The 17,422-nt window shown below is 48.7% G+C and overlaps 1 protein-coding gene across 2 annotated transcripts in view; it reads right to left on the bottom strand.

Moving 5' to 3' along the window:
• Positions 1-7,725: 7,725 nt before the first annotated feature.
• Positions 7,726-17,422, bottom strand: part of NPHP4 (nephrocystin 4) — a 277,215-nt gene continuing 267,518 nt past the window's right edge. For both annotated transcript variants that reach the window (XM_061567973.1, XM_061567974.1), the window contains 2 exons: positions 17,082-17,225; positions 7,726-14,873 (listed from right to left, as the gene is read on the bottom strand). In XM_061567973.1, coding sequence (XP_061423957.1) covers positions 14,733-14,873; positions 17,082-17,225 — 285 coding nt within the window. In that variant the 3' untranslated portion in view covers positions 7,726-14,732. The remainder of the gene's footprint in view (positions 14,874-17,081; positions 17,226-17,422) is intronic.

The following is a 17,422-nucleotide window of genomic DNA, read 5'->3' as shown; positions in this document are numbered from 1 at the left end:
AGCGGTTCAGTCTCCCTGCGACTGTGTGTTTGTCTACCCGTGTGTCCGGCTGGCTGGCTGGTTTGCCTCGCCCAACTCCATCCCAACCCTAACTTACTTAAGTCAACTATGCCCAGTGTGGTTTGTTAACTTTCTCCGGGTTTTTGTTCTTATTCTTCTTCCCATCATTATCATAATGCTTCAAAGCAAAATGTGAACACTTTTGAGAATTTGCAATAACTGCTGCCTCCGGGCTCTGGAGACCACCTGGAGAAGATTCCAGGCACGCGTTGACAACGATGGCGAACAAGTGGGAGACTCTTTGACTTTTTGAAGCTGTTAACGTTACATTTGTCATCATGTCAGAGTGAATTATCCGTTATTTTTCCATTAAAAACGATAGTCCCAAAAAGTGTTAACATTTCTTTGAAGCACCCCTGTAGTTTAGCACGTGGACTTTCGCGATCAATGTTACCCGCGATCCAACCCAAACACCTCCTTTATGGATAATCACAATATACGCCACCCTTGTCTGGAACACCGCTGTCATCAACGTGCAAAAAAAAGTGGAGGGAAAACAAATAAAGGCATAGCGGTCACATTCTAGAGCTTACACAGTTGAGGTTGGGGAGCTAGGCACGTGGGGCCTCCGGATCCGAGGGGCCCCCTACAAAGTGTTGACGGAGCCTGGCCCCTCAAGGCGAGGTCTCACCGGACATTTTTTGCCCCAGGCCTCCAAAAACCTTTTGGGACGAGTCTGCTCAAGTGACAGTCGTCTGCTCAGGCCTCGCGCATGCGAGTGCGTGTCACGACGCGCCCTCTTACTTCCGGTACTTCCTGTATAACCATCATGATCATGATCGTCATCATCATCAGCCATGGTCAATCCACTGCTGGATGAAGGGCCTCCCAAAGCCGTCGCCATTCCACTCACGACCCCGCCGTGTGATAACATCCACACGGCACCCACCGTCACCGTCGCTCCATCTCCTCCAAACGTCTGTGAAAAAGAGCCTTGTAAGCTCATCGGATTCCTCCAGCAATAAATAAGGATTCTGATTCTCATCTCCTCGGCGGGCGATCTTCTCGTGCGCAATTCCATCCCATGGCCGAACCCACGATCTTTACTGATGGTCACCTTCCATCATCCCTCACACAAGCGACGTCCCCACCCAAGCCCACATTCCTTGGCTGTCCGAACGATATCACGAACCTGAAAGGGTTCTCAAATTCACGGCTTCATCTCCGTCTCGTCTCGTGTCTCGCACAGACACAAAGCCGTCCTAAATTCTTCCCGGCATGGCCCTGAACCCCCACCTGGTGGTCTCGCGCCGCCACAAGTTAATCTCGCGATTTGTGTCCGGCTGAGCCCGCCACTTTGAGGGCCCTGAATGACCATTGTGTGTGTGCGCGTGTGCGGTCTTTAGAAGCCTTGCGATACTTGCGTAGTGGGTTCACTTGAGAGACACACTGATTCAGGAGGCAACACAATTTATTCTACAACCAACACGGGGTAACTACACAAACGGGTCAGGTCAGTCGGCACACTGCCTGAGCCACGATGCCGAGCACGAAGACCGAAGAGAAGATGTAGCACGGCGAGTTCCATTCCAGCAGACAGCCTCGATGCAGCTCCGGGACCTCCCTTTTATGCCCCTCAGCGTGGCCCCGCTCCGCCCTCGGACACGCCCCCATCCAGAACCTACTAGAAGGTTCTGGATCGCCTTCCACGTGTCCCCTGCCTGGCTCCGCCCTCTGGCCACGCCCCCTTCTGTAACTCACTAGAAGGTTCTGGACCCTACAATGCGTGTCCCCTCTGTCACCTTTGGCCTACATCCCATCACGTGCCCCTGCCGGCCAATCGGGCTACTGCGTCCTCAATTGCCCCCTACTCTGCCAGCCCCAGAGACCTCTTCCATGACATCATATACTCTGCTGGCAGAGAGGGCTACTATACCCACTGGTCCTCTCTCTGTCCGTAGATGGCGCTAGGCACCGCAGTGACCCATTATATGTCACTACACATGCTTAAAGTGTCACGGAGTGCGCGGTCATGGGAGTCGTTTGACCATACTTCATCACGCTGGTTGGTGAACAGGGGTGGTGGGGGGTATGGGAGTGGGCGGGAGTGGGGGCTTCCAGGATCGGTTCAGATATTACTCGCCACTGATGTTAGCCGTGATCGGGAACCAACCTCAGGCCACCGGGCTCGCAGCGCACTGCACTAACCATTGTCCCACCGCTCCACACCGTTTCATATAGGCACAGCTATTGGTCGTTTCTATTTAAAAAAATACAAATACTGGTCTATAAAACAGAGGAGGGTTGGAGGAGTCTCGTGGGAGCTGTAGTATAGGAGGCGTGCGAGTGGATTTATAAAGACGGACACCGGAAGAGAGGAAGCCCGGCCGCGAAAGACAGAATTCGAACTCGCAAATGCACGCAAAAAAAAAAGAGCCATAGGGCTCACAAGGGGATGGGCCCATTTTCAAAGCCAATTAGCCAGAGTGCCGCAAAGCAGCCTTGCAATGTCAATTAGCTTATGGCATCTGGCACAGGCTGTGTCGGGCGTTTCCGTACTGCGGCGGTGCTGCACACGGAGATTCTTTTGAAAACCAGCCAAGCCCAGCCTCGACTATGGCACTGTAACATCCCGTCACTGAACAGCATCCCGCCGTGCCAGCACGCACCGTGGATATTGCAAACTCACCGCCGCGCTGTGCCGATGAGCCCGAAGGAGGGGGACGCTCGCGTGAGAAGCGATCGGGCGGCCTTAAGCGTTCGGGAGACGCAGGGGGCTGCAAGGGCTGAGGGCCTGGGTTTGAATTCAAGTTTCAGGTGCCCCGTGATTAAGCTGGGTTCTGAATGGGAGCGAGTTGACGATCTCAGTCCGGTCACCGATGAATGCACAAAATAACAATCATATTAAATTTGGTTCCGTGCGGTACTCGGTTTGGATAAATGATGGTGCACAAAATAAAATAAAAAATCGGTTCGACTGCCATTTGGTGAACTGTACTCTCAGTGGCATTTTTGAAGGGGTCTCAGACGCAGCTCAGTGATATCCGCTTCTGCGGGGCCGTTGCTCAAATCGCGAAAAAAAGGGGTTGCAATGCCCCGTGAGAGATCCGAATTTAATTCCTCGTCTCACGACGCGACGCCGACAAGCACAGCGAGGATAAACGTGTGGGGAAGGAGTTGAACAATGAGCACGAGGACGAAAGCCTAGTACCAGACATTGGCGAGCGTCACCGTGCCGATGTAAATATATATATATATAGCCACGCTCCCAGATGTGGAACGCCACTTGACTTTGCTTTTAACCAGGCCCCTTGCTGTGGGTTTAGCCGTGTCAATGTTCATAGGAGGAGAGCTTCCTTCATTGAATGCCGATGGGAAAAAGCGGAAAATAACGACTACAGATACGCGAATACGATCGGTTCCAGATAAGGAAATTTAATTAATGTTATTATAATTAATATATATTTTAATCAGTATGCCTGCTCAACCAGGGAAGCCCTATTATTTTTCCGCATTGGGATCCTTTTGACAATACCACTTCCATCGTATGCGGGGTTTTATTTTTAGCTGTGGGAGGAAATTTGGAGAACGCGGAGGAAAGTCATGCGAAACAAGTAGAGAATAAATTTTGATTTAAAGCTTTCGTGACTGCAGGGATTCATATTCTTGGTTCTTTCGGTAAAGTCACGTAGAAGGGAAATAATAAAATAATACAAATATAAAACAATACAAATTCTCACGACGTTTCGACTGCAATACAAGCAATCATCATCGGATGTGAAATCCACAGCAAGAAAATGTTCTTGCTGTGCAACGGTGGATAGATCATGAAAATGTTCTTGCTGTGGATTTCACACCTGATGACGATTGCGTGTGTTGCAGTCGAAACGTCGTGAGAATTTTTATTGTTTTATATTTGTATTATTTTATTATTTCCCTTCTACGTGACTTTACAGAATAGGTAGAGAATAGACAAATTTTACACAGAAAGGTGCCTCAGTTGGGAATCGAACACAGGTCCCTTCCTACTGCGAGGCACAAGTGTCACCACTGCGCGTGCGAGTCGTGGTAAAAAAAAAGCGTTCACTGCTCTAAACGTACGGCGCGAATGAAGTTCAACAAAGATACAAATTGTAAGCGCACGTATTGCTTCTGCATTTCAGCACAAGTCGAGACTGCATTGCATCCTCCTCCTCCTCCAGCTGCTGCCCGTGCTCGTGGTCAGGGTAGTGTTTGTGTCGGGGCTGAACCACAAAGACGATAACGCAATGAACAGGCGAGCTACAACGCCATCTGTCAACAGGTGGTGGCCACATCACAGACGCACATCAGCTCCACAACACCGCGCACGTGACCGTATGTGAACAGCATTGGCGTGCGATTTTAAATGCCATCATCAGCCATGATCTATCCACCGTTGCATGAAAGCCTCTCCAAGCTTTCGCCATCTTTGTGCATCTGCGGCCGTCTGGAACGCTCTTCCTTCCGATATTAGGAAGCCACTGGAGCTATGCACGTTGAAATATAGATTGTAAACTCATTTCTTGAGAACTGCTATTTGTGTTTAGTGTGTTGTCTACGTACTGTGACAAAGAAGTTCAAGGTACGCACATCTCTCACGGGCTTGTGATTCAACGATACACGGAGTGACGGCACATGAGCCGATTTCATCGCTCCATCTGCCTCTCGTCGAAAGTGTTCACTCCTTTAGCTGTCACTCCGTCGGTAGTCTCGACCACCAGGCATCATTTAATCATGTACAGCCCTTTGTCTATGAATTGCCGAGTGGATGCTTCCCCGTGCCTTGTCACCATGGGGGTTTGTCTGACCATACTTCACCATGCTGTTGAAGAGTATTTGGATTCTAGATTTGAAGCTTTTGTGACTGCAATGATTCATACTCTTAGTTCTTTCGGTAAAGTCACGTAGGTAAAAAAATGAAATTAAAATTAATTAAAATAAAATAATAAACTCACGTTTCGGAGGCAACACAAGTCTCTGTCATCAGGAGGGACCGTCACAGCCAGATTTGGATGCCATAAATTTCCACGTGATAAGCCACTTCATTGGGATATCATTTGTGGCCAGGTTACTTGTGAAAAAGAGCTATATAGCTCAGTGGGCCTTTCCTGCTAAAATAAAAAAAAATGGTTTCGTTTAGATAAAAATTAAGAAAATGCTCAGTTTTGTTGGTGTGTGTGGGTTCGTGAAGGAACAGATTCCGATTTTACGCCACACTGAATGTTGGGACGGGGGGCGAAGAGAACGGTGGGGGCGGGGGGACGGGGCGGCGGGGGGGGGGGCGAAGAGAAGGGGGGGGGACGGGGGGTGTGGCTTTGCATTTGACAAAGCAACGCGACCACTCCCAGAAGCCTCCCATCCTCGCGATGAATGCGGAGCAATTTGTAAGATAAAAAAAGCAAAATTCAGCACAAAAAAGGAAGCCAGCTCAGCAGATTCCTCCCACCCCACCATCTCCCCCCCCACCACCACATCGTTGTCTCTGTCCGGCCCCCACAGTGCAATTGTAGCAGAGAGATTCGTCGGAAAAGCACGAGTACGATGATTTAAGTCATTTACCGGGGAAGAAGAGAGGGAGAGAAAAACCGATGCGCGTTTTACGCAGCGGCGCAACCGCTTGGCGACTGAAACGTGGAGAGACGACGTCGAGAGGAAGGGAGAAAAAAACAACCACAAGGTCGCACAACGGAAGGCGAAACATGTCACCGTGTTTTGTGTCCGCAGCACGTGTGGAGAAGAGGTTATTATACTGGTAGGAACCTCCTGGTTACACCAGCCCACAGGGTATTATTGTGTCCGTCGTGCAGGGAGGGGCTGGGTGGAGAGGGGCTGGGTGGGGAGGGGCTGTGTGGGGAGGGTGGGGCTGGGTGGGGGTAGGAGGGGTGGGGCTGGGTGGGGAGGGGCTGGTCACCCCGTGGTGCCCTTATAAAACTCAACGTTTAACCTACTCACGCCCTCAGTCGGCCATATTTGCGGAATACACCACGCCACCGTTGACCCTGGCCATTGACCGAGCAACCCAACGTTCCTACCAGCTCCCTCCGCAGGAATGTGTTTATAGCGCCGTAAGCTTCCATAGTCAGCTTGCGAGTATTAACTTGGATTTGCGATGTCACTGCATTCCATCCATCACCAGCGAGGGTTGTTAAATATCTTTATAAAACCATTAAGTAGATTAATGGCAGAATGGAAATGTAATAGTTTGCCTTTTAGCTTAATTGCCTAATGCCCGAGGAAATTGACGATGGCAAAGACTTGCGCACACGTGGTGGGAGGGGAGGTCGCTTGTGAGTGGTGGGGCGGTGATTAGCGAACCGTGCGAGCAACTCGGCCACCCGAGTTCGACTCCTGAGCATGGCCAACATCAGTCGCCACTGATATCGGATCGTGGTCCCGGACAATCCACGACTTTTCTAACCCACGCCGCTGTTCCAGATTGGTTGAAGTATGGGGGGGGAGGGGGGGCTGTATCCAGTAATAGACTGGCAAAGAGGATTTTAATTATAAAAAAAACATTTCTCATATAACTGGAATTGTGAGAATATTAACGGCAAGGAGCTGCAAAGGGTTGTTGTCATGCACACCCTTCAATAGAGCAGGTGTCGTCTGATTTCTAGTGGAGCTTTACTGCCCTCTGCTGACCTCATGAACATTCCCAGAATTTGGAACTCCCAGAGCCAGAGGTGTCCAGCAGAGTGCGGCGTTCTTCATCGCAAGGTCCCCGCGGGTTACTGGCGACCCCTGGTGGCCCTTCGTGCGGCCCCCGACAATACATAGCGAGTGACACCACCACCCCATCATACACTCTTTGGTTCTTTCGGTAAAGGCACGTAAAAAAAATTACCTACGTGACTTTCATACTCTTTGGTTCTATCGGTAAAGTCACGTAGGTATAAATAAAATAAATGTTTGATTTCTACCGACGTGACTTTACAGAAAGAACCAAAGAGTATGGATTCCTGCAGTCACGAAAGCTTAAAATCAAGATATTACCACCCCATCATCATCATCGAGCTGTCAAACCCCCAATGGTTTTCAAATGTGTGGCAGCCCTGAAAATCAGCGAACAATGACTTAGTGAGTTTACTACCATGCAGCCACGTGACCCCAAGCATTTGTCCGAAAACAGTGTTTTCAATAATCATTCGTAACGGCAATATTATAAACGCCAATTATTTCCACAAAACTACTACGCACCGAGTCTGAAAACTCTTCGTGAGGAGGGCAACGGGCCACACATTTGGGATGTTTGGTTCATGACCACTCACCCTCCTTCGTGTGCCGCGCAGGCCTTCATAGGTGCTCGCTAACAGCACTTGCCCCAACAGCCTGTTACAGGACATATGCGGGATCTTTGTCTTTCTTTGTGATAGGTTTAAGGGTGAACCGGTGGCACCGCTAGTATCAGTGGCGAATGATATCAAAACTGACACTGCCCTCTCCTCGATTTGAAGCTTTCGTGACTGCAAGGATTAATACTCTTAGGTTTTTTCGGTAAAGTCACGTAGGAAAAAAAATAAAAAAAATAATAAATAGAAATAAAATAATCATCACGGAGACTTGTGTTGCCTCCGAAACGTCGTGATTTATTATTTCATCTCTATTATTTATTTAAATTTTTACCTACGTGACTTTACCAGAAAAAACCTAAGAGTATACTGCCCTCTGCTCTTTCAGCAACTCGCACTCAACAGTGTGGTGAAGAATGGTAAAACAAAACAACACCCCCTTGAACAATCGAGATGATGAGGGGGAAAACCTTCATCCATTGGTGGGCGGATTGAGAATATCGAGAGGTGGCTTCATGTGTGAATCTGGAGAGAACTCAGCACCGCGCTGCTGTATACAAGCGGGTGGCACTCTGCCGTATTAGACTAGATTTTTTTAAAAGTTTAACACGTAGGCTTTCGCGACCAATATTATTCATAATCAACGTTTTTGGGTTTAGATCGCGTTATTTATAAATTTGTTGTAACCCTCCACCACCCGACACGGCCAATCAGCAAAAAAGTGTCACGTTGACAAAAGACAAATAGTTCACTGCTTTAGCCCACCGGTGTGTTGAAGCGTGAAACCACGACATTTACAATTTTTCAATACGACGTTCCGCTGGTAATTGCATCCAGCATCATCGGGCAATTCGCCACCATTCTGGCGAATTGCCCGATAACGCTAACGCGATCTAACCCAAAAACGTTGATTATGAATAGATTTTTTAAGTTTTCTTATTTACCAAGGAGTCTCACGACTCTTTTTAAGAAAGGTCCTGCCAAATCACAAGTATATTTTTTGGTATTCGCGCCGATATTGTAGTGCAATGATCTAGGTGCGCATGTACTCATCATCAATAGGCTCCCTGTGTTCGTGGATGCGAGACATTTGATCGGTGCCCCTCGTAATCGATTCTTTTAAAGCATCACGTTGGCACCAAACGAGTGAGATGAGAGGGGGAGAGGTAGGAGAGTGTGTGGAGGGGAGTAGAGTGAGATGAGGGTGGATAGGTAGGCAACGATTAGTCATTAAAGCTTCATTTGAAATCTCTGTTCTGCATACGTGTAACTCAACAGAGAGTTTGTTCTTGTTCACGACGTCCACGCAGCATCACACACGTGCCTACATTGCGTGAACCAAAAGCTCACCGACGAGTTACGGAGAGCACAAAATCAGGCCGAGGCTGTCGTCGAAATTGATTACGATAACTTCCTTTAACGTACACTCCTCTGTCGTATTGTTCGATCGCACGCACACAAATGTGTGCACGTGAGAGTGAATTTGTCGATGCCAGAAGTAAATCAAAGCTCACGCAAGTGGATTACGATCAATATATTTGTAATCAGACCAGAGAGGCTATTGCGACAAATCTCTTTTGGGCAACGGAGACATTTTTAAAAATCTAAAAACACAAAAAAATATAAAACTTGCACACACAAGCAAAAAAAACCCCATAATCATTTGTATGCTCAAAAACGATTTAAAACATCTAATATATGTCATATCTTGCAACAGGCACAATTGGCATTTGTAGCATTGCGGTGGTCATAATGCAGGCCTGTGCTGCTGGATATTGGAGCCCAGGGTTGGTGGATCAGGTGAAGATGGAACCATGCTGTATGTGATATACCCAACCTGTTGGCGTTATATAAAGCAGTACATCAAGTAGCTTTAGAACAGATACACTATTCCTTCATTCTCTTCTATTTAATTTTTATCTTTCAGTTGTGCGTTCCCTCCGGTCACTCCCACACACAAAGAGAGAGAGAGAAAAAACATTACGCTATGTAACACGATATTTGTTCCTGGGTAGTAAGTGTTATTTTCTAATTGCTTATGCCTCAAGTATAAAAAATGGATATTATTCCCCTCAAACTTTGCTTTAGTGACCACGACTTCACGTGAAGGAATGACACAAACGCACACGTTTTCTCATTGAAAATAGGTAGATTTCTAAATATCACTGTCCTTTTGAGGCATAAGCATATTCACATCTTTTACGAAAAGTTAAACTCACGATTGGATTACGATCAGTTCCCTAAGGACACTGAACACCATAATGAGCGAGTTAATAGGCGCACCATAACCACGGATGTGGACGATGGGAATGAATAGGGTTTGGAGCTGAGGATAAGGCAGAGGTCGCAATCGGGTACCCGATACCCGTACCCTACCCGATACCCGGGTACCCGTTTGCGACCCTGGTGCGGCCGGGTACGGGTAGGCCGTGAGTCACTGGTGAGTAACCGTTTGTTACTCATTTCCCAACGTCTTTTCTCTTCTCACAATTCAAGTTCCTAGAATCAACCCACCCGCGCCTGCAACATGGCTTCATCCCAGAGGTCGCAATCGGGTACCCGTACCCTACCCGATACCCGGCCGGGTACGGGTAGCCGGGTATCGGGTAGGGTACGGGTACGGTGCGGCCAGGTACGAGTACGGGTAAGGAATCAAAACCCGTTTGCGACCTCTGGGATAAGGCTACGGCTAACGATTGACCGTCACACTGCTTCTCATCCAGACAGTATTGTGCACTCCAGTGCAGTGGTAGGCTCACCGAGTGGCCCTCATTTACCCAGCATCGGACTATGTTGATGCTGAAAGCACCACGGCTGGGATGTGAACTTATGAACCCTTAAACATGGGAACCCTGTTGCTCTTCAAATGAGCCACATTACATCACGTTTGTCAAAAGTAACTGAATCGAGTTACATTTCACGCAACACTGTTACACACATTTGTGGGTAGCAATATAAATAAAAATCCTTCCAGCCATTCTGAATCCACCGACGGACGGAAGCCTTCCTGTTGTTCTATGTCATGAGTTTGTTGTTGTTTGTTTAATCATACTTCACCACGCTGGTCAGTTGCATGCTGAAGGGGGCTGTTCCAGGACCGCGTCTGATATCGCTCATGAGTGATGTTAGCCGTAGACAAATGAATCAAACTCGGGTGGCCGGGTTCGCAGCACAGCGCGATAACCACCGCACCACTGCTCCACCACAACCGTAGGTCGGAAGGGGCTCCCGCTCCTTCTCTTGCGCTGCTTTCTCGAGTTTGTCGAGTTTCGTCGTTCTTCTCCCCCCCGCACCGCCGCTTGGCACGGTTGGAAACGCCCGGTGTGAAAGAAGTTCGACGGACGTACATCTCCCACGGCCTCGTGACTCAACGATCCACCGAGTGACGGCACACGAGCCGATTTCATCGCTCCATCTGCCTCTCGTCGAAAGTGTTCACTCCTTTAGCTGTCACTCCGTCGTTAGTCTCGACCACCGGCCATCATTTAATCATGGACAGCCCCTTGTCTATGCATTGCCGAGTGGAGGCTTCCCCGTGCCTTGTCACCATGGGGGTTTGTCTGACCAAACTTCACCATGCTGTTGAATAGTATTTGGCTGCTATACATTTCCACATGATAAGCCACTTCATTGGGCTATCATTTGTGTCAGCCAGGTCACTTCTGAAAAAGAGCTAAATACATAGCTCAGTGGGCCTTACCCGCTAACATAAAACACAAACTGTTCAACACGTGCACACGTACACACAAGACGGAGGTGTCAATAATGAGAAGGCTGCGAAGTCACCACGAACCGGGCTCTGGGCTGTGCCCAAGGCCACGCTGCCTCACTGGGATAATCTCGTGACCGCTGCACAGACATCAAATAAAACGTCGCGGCCGCTCCACCACCACCACCACGCGCACGTTCGCTCTTCGCAATGTTTCCGCCAAACTCTTGTTTGAAATTTCTGGACATTAAGTTCGGCAAAAATACAAACAAGGCACCATGTGTGTTTATCTACAATAACGTAAAAATGCAATTTGCTCAAAATAATTACGCGTTTGTAAAATTCCAATAATTTATCGAGTGCAACGGCACGCTCGCGATTTAATGTGCGCTTCGTGGCACTTTTAAAGGTTGTTTTCTCACGTTTAAATGAAATTGGATGTTTTAAATGACCGTGGCAAATTGGAGTGTTGGCTGAGAGCGTGAGCACAACGACAAATACTCCCCGTATAGCCTTAACAGATTGTCAGGGCGATGCTGTTAGCGAGCACCTATTAAGGGCGGGACAGTACAAGAGGGGGTGTTGGCTGACCAGCACCATGCCGGACCGCCTTTGTCTCCCCAGTGGCGATGTTTACACACCACACCAGGTACTCATTTAAGGCTGAGTCGACCTACGGGAGGCCCAGGACCAGTTCAGATATTCATCACTGGTGTTGGCCGTGAGCGGGAATCGAACTCGCACCACCACTTCCCACAAACATCCCCCCTACAGCCGTAACAGACTCTTGGGGCAAGTGCTGTTTGCGAGCACCTCTGGAGGCAGGCACGGCACACGAGTGGGTGACGGTTACAAACTGAGTAATCATTCCAATGACGGTTACAAACTGAGTAATCATTCCAATGACGGTTACAAACTGAGTAATCATTGGAAAGATGTGATTAACCATGCAAAAAAGATTTAACTACACTTATTTGCCAATCTTATTTGACAGACAACCATTACAGTTTTACCATGTTTAGTGGTGGTCTCCCTGTCACAGGTTGAGTCACAAACCGCACCTCTCCATAACAAAGGCTCAGCCTTTGTTATGCAGTCTATTCTTAGTCTTAAGCCTCACCTTTCCATATTAATAAGTATGCGGCCCTTGCCCCACCACCTTCTCCAACCATTATATAAACGGAGTGGTAGCTCCTGAAATCTCTCATTTACTTGATACAGCTGTCGTGGCTGTGACGGTACCACCTGAAGACGGAAGCTTGTGTTGCCTCCGAAACGACGTGATTTTTATTTTATTTTACTTTTTAATGTTTTTACCTACGTGACTTTACCGAAAAAACCTAAGAATATATGGGGGATCTTTGTTTTGTGTATGTGTGTGTATATGTGTCTATGTATACATTTGTGTTCATGCCGGTTGTGGGAAGCGGTGGCTTAGTGGTTAGCGCACTGTACTACGAAACCGGCGACCTGAGCGATTTGCACCCATGGCTAATATCGGCTGAGTAATATGCAGGCCAGTCCCGGGTCTCCCCTGAGGTTGCCTTAAATTATTACCTGGCATGGTGTGTAAACATCAGCACTGGGGGGGGAGGGAGACAAAGGCGACCGGGCGTGGGCATGGTGACACCACCTTGTCGCGCGCCACGGCGGCCTTCCAACAGGTGCTCGCTAACTCCTCCTGGCCCAGGATTCTGCTAAAGGGGCGGGCGAGTTGGGATCTTCGTCTTTTTTGTGCTCAATGTTTGCGCCGCGATTGTCGCTTCTCTCCACCCAATTAAAAGCACATTTTTAATGGGCATTTTAATTGGCTAGCATACCCGGGGAGGGCATGCCGCGGGTCAAATAAGCGTGGTTACAGAAGAGAGAAAACAGACAAATTAAATGACAGCAGCAGCAGGTGTGACTCGCTCCTGCGCATTTCGTGCCACTCATTGCGAGCCTCCCACACGAAAAAAAGAATATTACACAGCGGGCAAACGTTGCGATGACATGACAGGACCTTAGCGGTTTGCCTGCTGCCTAACGGAGAGTTTGGGCGCGGAACGACGAAATCGAAAGAGCGTCGGCGTTGGGGTTTCCCCTTGCAGTCGCTCTCCATCACGGACGTGACCTCGGGATGTGCGTGGCGGTGTTGGGGGCGCGTGCGTCCCTTTAAGCGGTGCGGCACTGCGCACAAGAGGACCGAGGGCGGAGGTCGCGACGGCTTTCGTGACATCGAAAGGCACGACCCGCAAACACACGCAAGCGACCCACGTTACTCGTGCCCCTGGCCGTTTAATCTTGGTCCATCCGATACGAGTTCGACCTCTGATCCCCTCCATCACAGGCAGAGGTCGGCGACCTGCGGCTCCGGGAGCCGCATGCGGCTCTTTAAGGTAGTTTAACACGTGGCAGGAGGCTTTCGTGACCAATATCATCCGTAATATCGGGGGTTTTTCGGGTTAGACCGCATAAATGTGTGTCGTTAAACCCGCCACCAGCCGACACAGCCAATTTGGTTTGCCACGTAAAGAGAACGTGGCCAATTCGTTACTAGTACAGCACACCGGTGTGTTGGAGAGCAAATCCACAACATTTACAATCTGAGAACGGCGTTTCGCCAGTTATTACAACTTGCATCATCAGGCGGACAGGCTGTCCGCGACCGTTATTTATTCAGGACCGTTTCGTATTCACAGTGCATTGTCGCTCTTGAAAACGAAAAAAAAATTGTCTCTTGTTATTTTGATTGCCCGACCCCTGACCATCGGTTTGCAATGATCAGAAAGACAAACAGCATTAATAGTTTCATTATACTTACTACTACGCTTGTTTACCCAGGAAATGCACATTGAGTCTCAAAGACTTTTCAAAGTCGGGGGCGATGTCGCTGCTGCTGCTGCATGTAATCCAAATTGAGTAGTTTGCAGGTAATTTTTCATCATTGGGATGTTTGGCCAATACCAGTTATATATACACTTCGTGTTATTTAACTATGGGAGGGAAACCGGAGAACCCAGAGTAAACTGTTGCAGAATAGGGAGAGAAAATACAAACTCCACACGGAAGTCAGGTGCTTGAGTCAGGAATCGAACACCCAGGCCCTTCTTGCTGTGAGGCACAAGTGTGGCCCGCAAAGGCGAGACGTTAACTACCTCGCCCGGATCTACAGGCGGTCGTGGGTGTGATCCGAACCCTGAGACAATGCCTGCTGTATGTTTGGAGTTTGCGTGTCTCTCTCTCTCTCCCCGTGGTGAGATGTTAACAACCTCACCTGGTATACAGGAGGTTGTGAATTTGATCCCAACCCTGACGATGGCTGCAGTATATTTGGAGTTTGCGTGTCTCTCTCTCTCACCATGGTGAGACGTTAACTACCTCGCCTGGTATACAGGAGGTCGTGGGTTTGCTCCTGAACCTGACAATGCCTGCTGTATATTTGGAGTTTGCGTGTCTCTCTCTCTCCCCGTGATGAGATGTTAACTACCTCGCCTGGTATACAGGAGGTCGTGGGTTTGATCCCAACCCTGACGCCCGTATATATTTGCAATTTGCATGTCTCTCGACCCATTTGTGGCCAGGTCACTTCTGAAAAAGAGCTATATAGCTCAGTGGGCCCTACCTGGTCAAATTAAAATAGTTTTATAGAGTCGCAATGAAAAAAAGTGTCAGTCAACGCATCGATGCGTCGTTGCATGCCCATCCGGGAGAGCTCGGGATGGAGCCGTCCATCAGTCGTAGGTGACTCGCACGCACAGCGTCTCCTCGTTGTCCCCCTCCGCGTTGTTGATGAAGATGAGGATGGACTCCGTTCCCCGCGCCGCGCCCAGCACAAAGCGCAGGCCGATGCTGTACTCCCCTCGCGCGGCAACCTGAGGCCAACCGCACCACCAGCAGCAGCAAGCATCAGCAACATCAGCAACATCAGCAGTAACAGCAGCATATACAGCAGCAGCGTCGTCAGCAGTAACAACAGCAGTAACAGCAGCAGATACAGCAACATCAGCAGTAGCAACAGCAGCACTACCAACATAAGCAGCAACAGCACCACCATCACCAACAGCAGCAACAGTTTCGCCATCAACAGCAACAGGATGACAGACAACAGCGTAAACTAGCATCACCATCAACGACGGTGACATCACCTACATCCGTCACGGATCTCCACAACAATGTGGGTTGCCAACTCCGAGGTGCAACGCAACCCCGGGACATATCGTGGGGAAGAGAATATCGCAGAGCGGAAGCGAGAGGGGCTCACGTACACGTGACCGCATTGTCCTGAGTGGTGCATTATTACGCAAATGGGCAAAAAAATATATAAAAGACCCTTGATGTCCCTTCCTGGGAGAAAACAGATTTCCTAGGACAGCAGCTATACCTCCTGGGGACAACCCAGCCAGGTGGCCAACCTAATAATGAGACAGGCTACCTTCGGCTGTCAGAGCGGAGGGATGTGCACCAATCTAAGCCTGTGCTTTTGCCACGAAATTACCACTCGGTTTATGAATTGCACACATGTACGTATGGTGTGTTGAACTTCTTTCGCACCGTACGTAGCCAACCGCGCTAATTGGGGGGGTGGGGGGCGCGGGGGAAGGACAACAAACTGAACGCAAAAAGCAGTTCTAAAATAAATGAGCTTGTAAATCTATGCGATTGAAAAGTGCATAGCTCCAGTGGCTTCCTAATGACGGAAGAGCGTTCCAGATGGCCGCAGAAGCGCATCTGAAAGCGCGCGATGCGGTTCCCGTCTTTGTTCGATGCCCTTTAAATATACCACAGGCCTCAACACACCTATGCTACGTCCCAAGAGTTGGAAACCGTGCTTTTTTACCACGATATTCTCCGTGGATGGGATAACGCTTCGTCTCCGTTACATGTAACGACTAGCCCTTCTCAACATGTCTCAATTGGAAAGTGGGCTCGCCGCTTGGCCAAAGCATCTTTGCCGAAATGTTGATTCCCATTAAACCCTTTGCCATTCCGATGACACACGTGCACATCATCGGAAGGGAAAGACCTCACGGGAGGGTGCGTGGCCCAGTTTGGCGCCAGCTGTAATAGAGTGCAGGTCGTGTGGCGACTCTTCTCTGCGGCGAATACTGCCCCCCCCCCCCTGTGTCCTAAAAGGATGTTATTAATCAGCTTAACTCAGCTTAACTCCCCCCCCCTGCATCCCTCCTCCCTGGCTCCTCCCCCCCTCTTACCCATATAATCGCTTGTCACAAATATCTCTCTCTACTTTACTCACTACAGTAATTTTGCTGTGGCTATTCCACCCGATGACGGAAGCTTGTGTTGCCTCCGAAACGTCGTGATTTAATTTAGTTATTTTCATTTTTATAAAAAAATTATTTTCTTATTTTTCATCTACATGACTTTACCGAAAGAACCAAAGAGTATGAGTACAATGTCTTTAAATAAAAAGCGGCGCTACGCCTTTCCAAATAAAATTTACGCTGAACCAATATGGGAACTTTCTTGCCAGTATCATAAACACGAGAATAGGTTTTACCCTTTCTGGCAATAAAACAGTTGTGTTAAGATGTTAAAACACAAACCTTTTGCAAGGAATCCTGTCTGCATTAGCCACACATACTTGCGGTGAACATGCAAACAAAAGACACGCTCTGGTAATGTATGCATTGTCTTTGAAACTGATTGGTCCACACCAGAGACTGTCTTTTTTATGGCCTAGACTCAAACAGTGTTAGACCAGAGAACGCGAAAGGGTGAACAGCACAAAGACAATGCCACTATCAGGGCATTCATAGCTCGGGCCAAGCAGCTACAATATGGGACCTTGTGCTGTGATTAATGCAGACAGGATTCCTGGCAAAAGGTTTCTGTTTCGTGTTTCAACATCTTAACACAACTGTTTTATTGCCAGAAAGGGTAAAAAAACCTATGCTTATACAACGCTGAGCCGCTCGCACGGTCCGAGATTCAGCGGTGAACGGGGCCCGCCCACCCTGCAACTTGCAGGAGTCTCGGAACGGAAGGGAAAGGGTTAATTGCACAGACCGACACAGCGCGCGCGTAGGCACTGCAAAACAAGGTGCGCTTGTGTGACGCGCCTCGAAGATGTCCTCCTTGAAGACCACGAGGTCGGGCCGGCTGGCCTGCAGCTCTAGCTTGCGGGCCTCCAAGTAGGGATTGGTGTACTTGATGCGCTTGCTGGATCCCTTGACACCGTCTGCCGGCAAGCGGAACTCAAACTCCTGTCGGGGGGAGGGGGAAAGAGAAATGAAATATACTTTTTTTGTTTTAATACCAAGTTTTTTTTTTTTTTCATCAAAGCGACCTGGCTATCACAAATAATATGTTAACGAAGTGGCTTATCGTCGTATGGGAAAATTTATAGCAGCGGCCAAATATTCTGAACGCGTGATGTTGATTCTAAATGTGGGGGGGTGGG

The sequence above is a fragment of the Lethenteron reissneri genome, chromosome 40 (genome assembly GCF_015708825.2).
Source record: "Lethenteron reissneri isolate LAM-NWPU_2019-01 chromosome 40, ASM1570882v1, whole genome shotgun sequence".
Classification (NCBI taxonomy): Eukaryota; Metazoa; Chordata; class Hyperoartia; order Petromyzontiformes; family Petromyzontidae; genus Lethenteron; species Lethenteron reissneri.
Note: the sequence above shows the minus strand (reverse complement) of the source record. Positions and strands in the feature narration are given on the sequence as shown.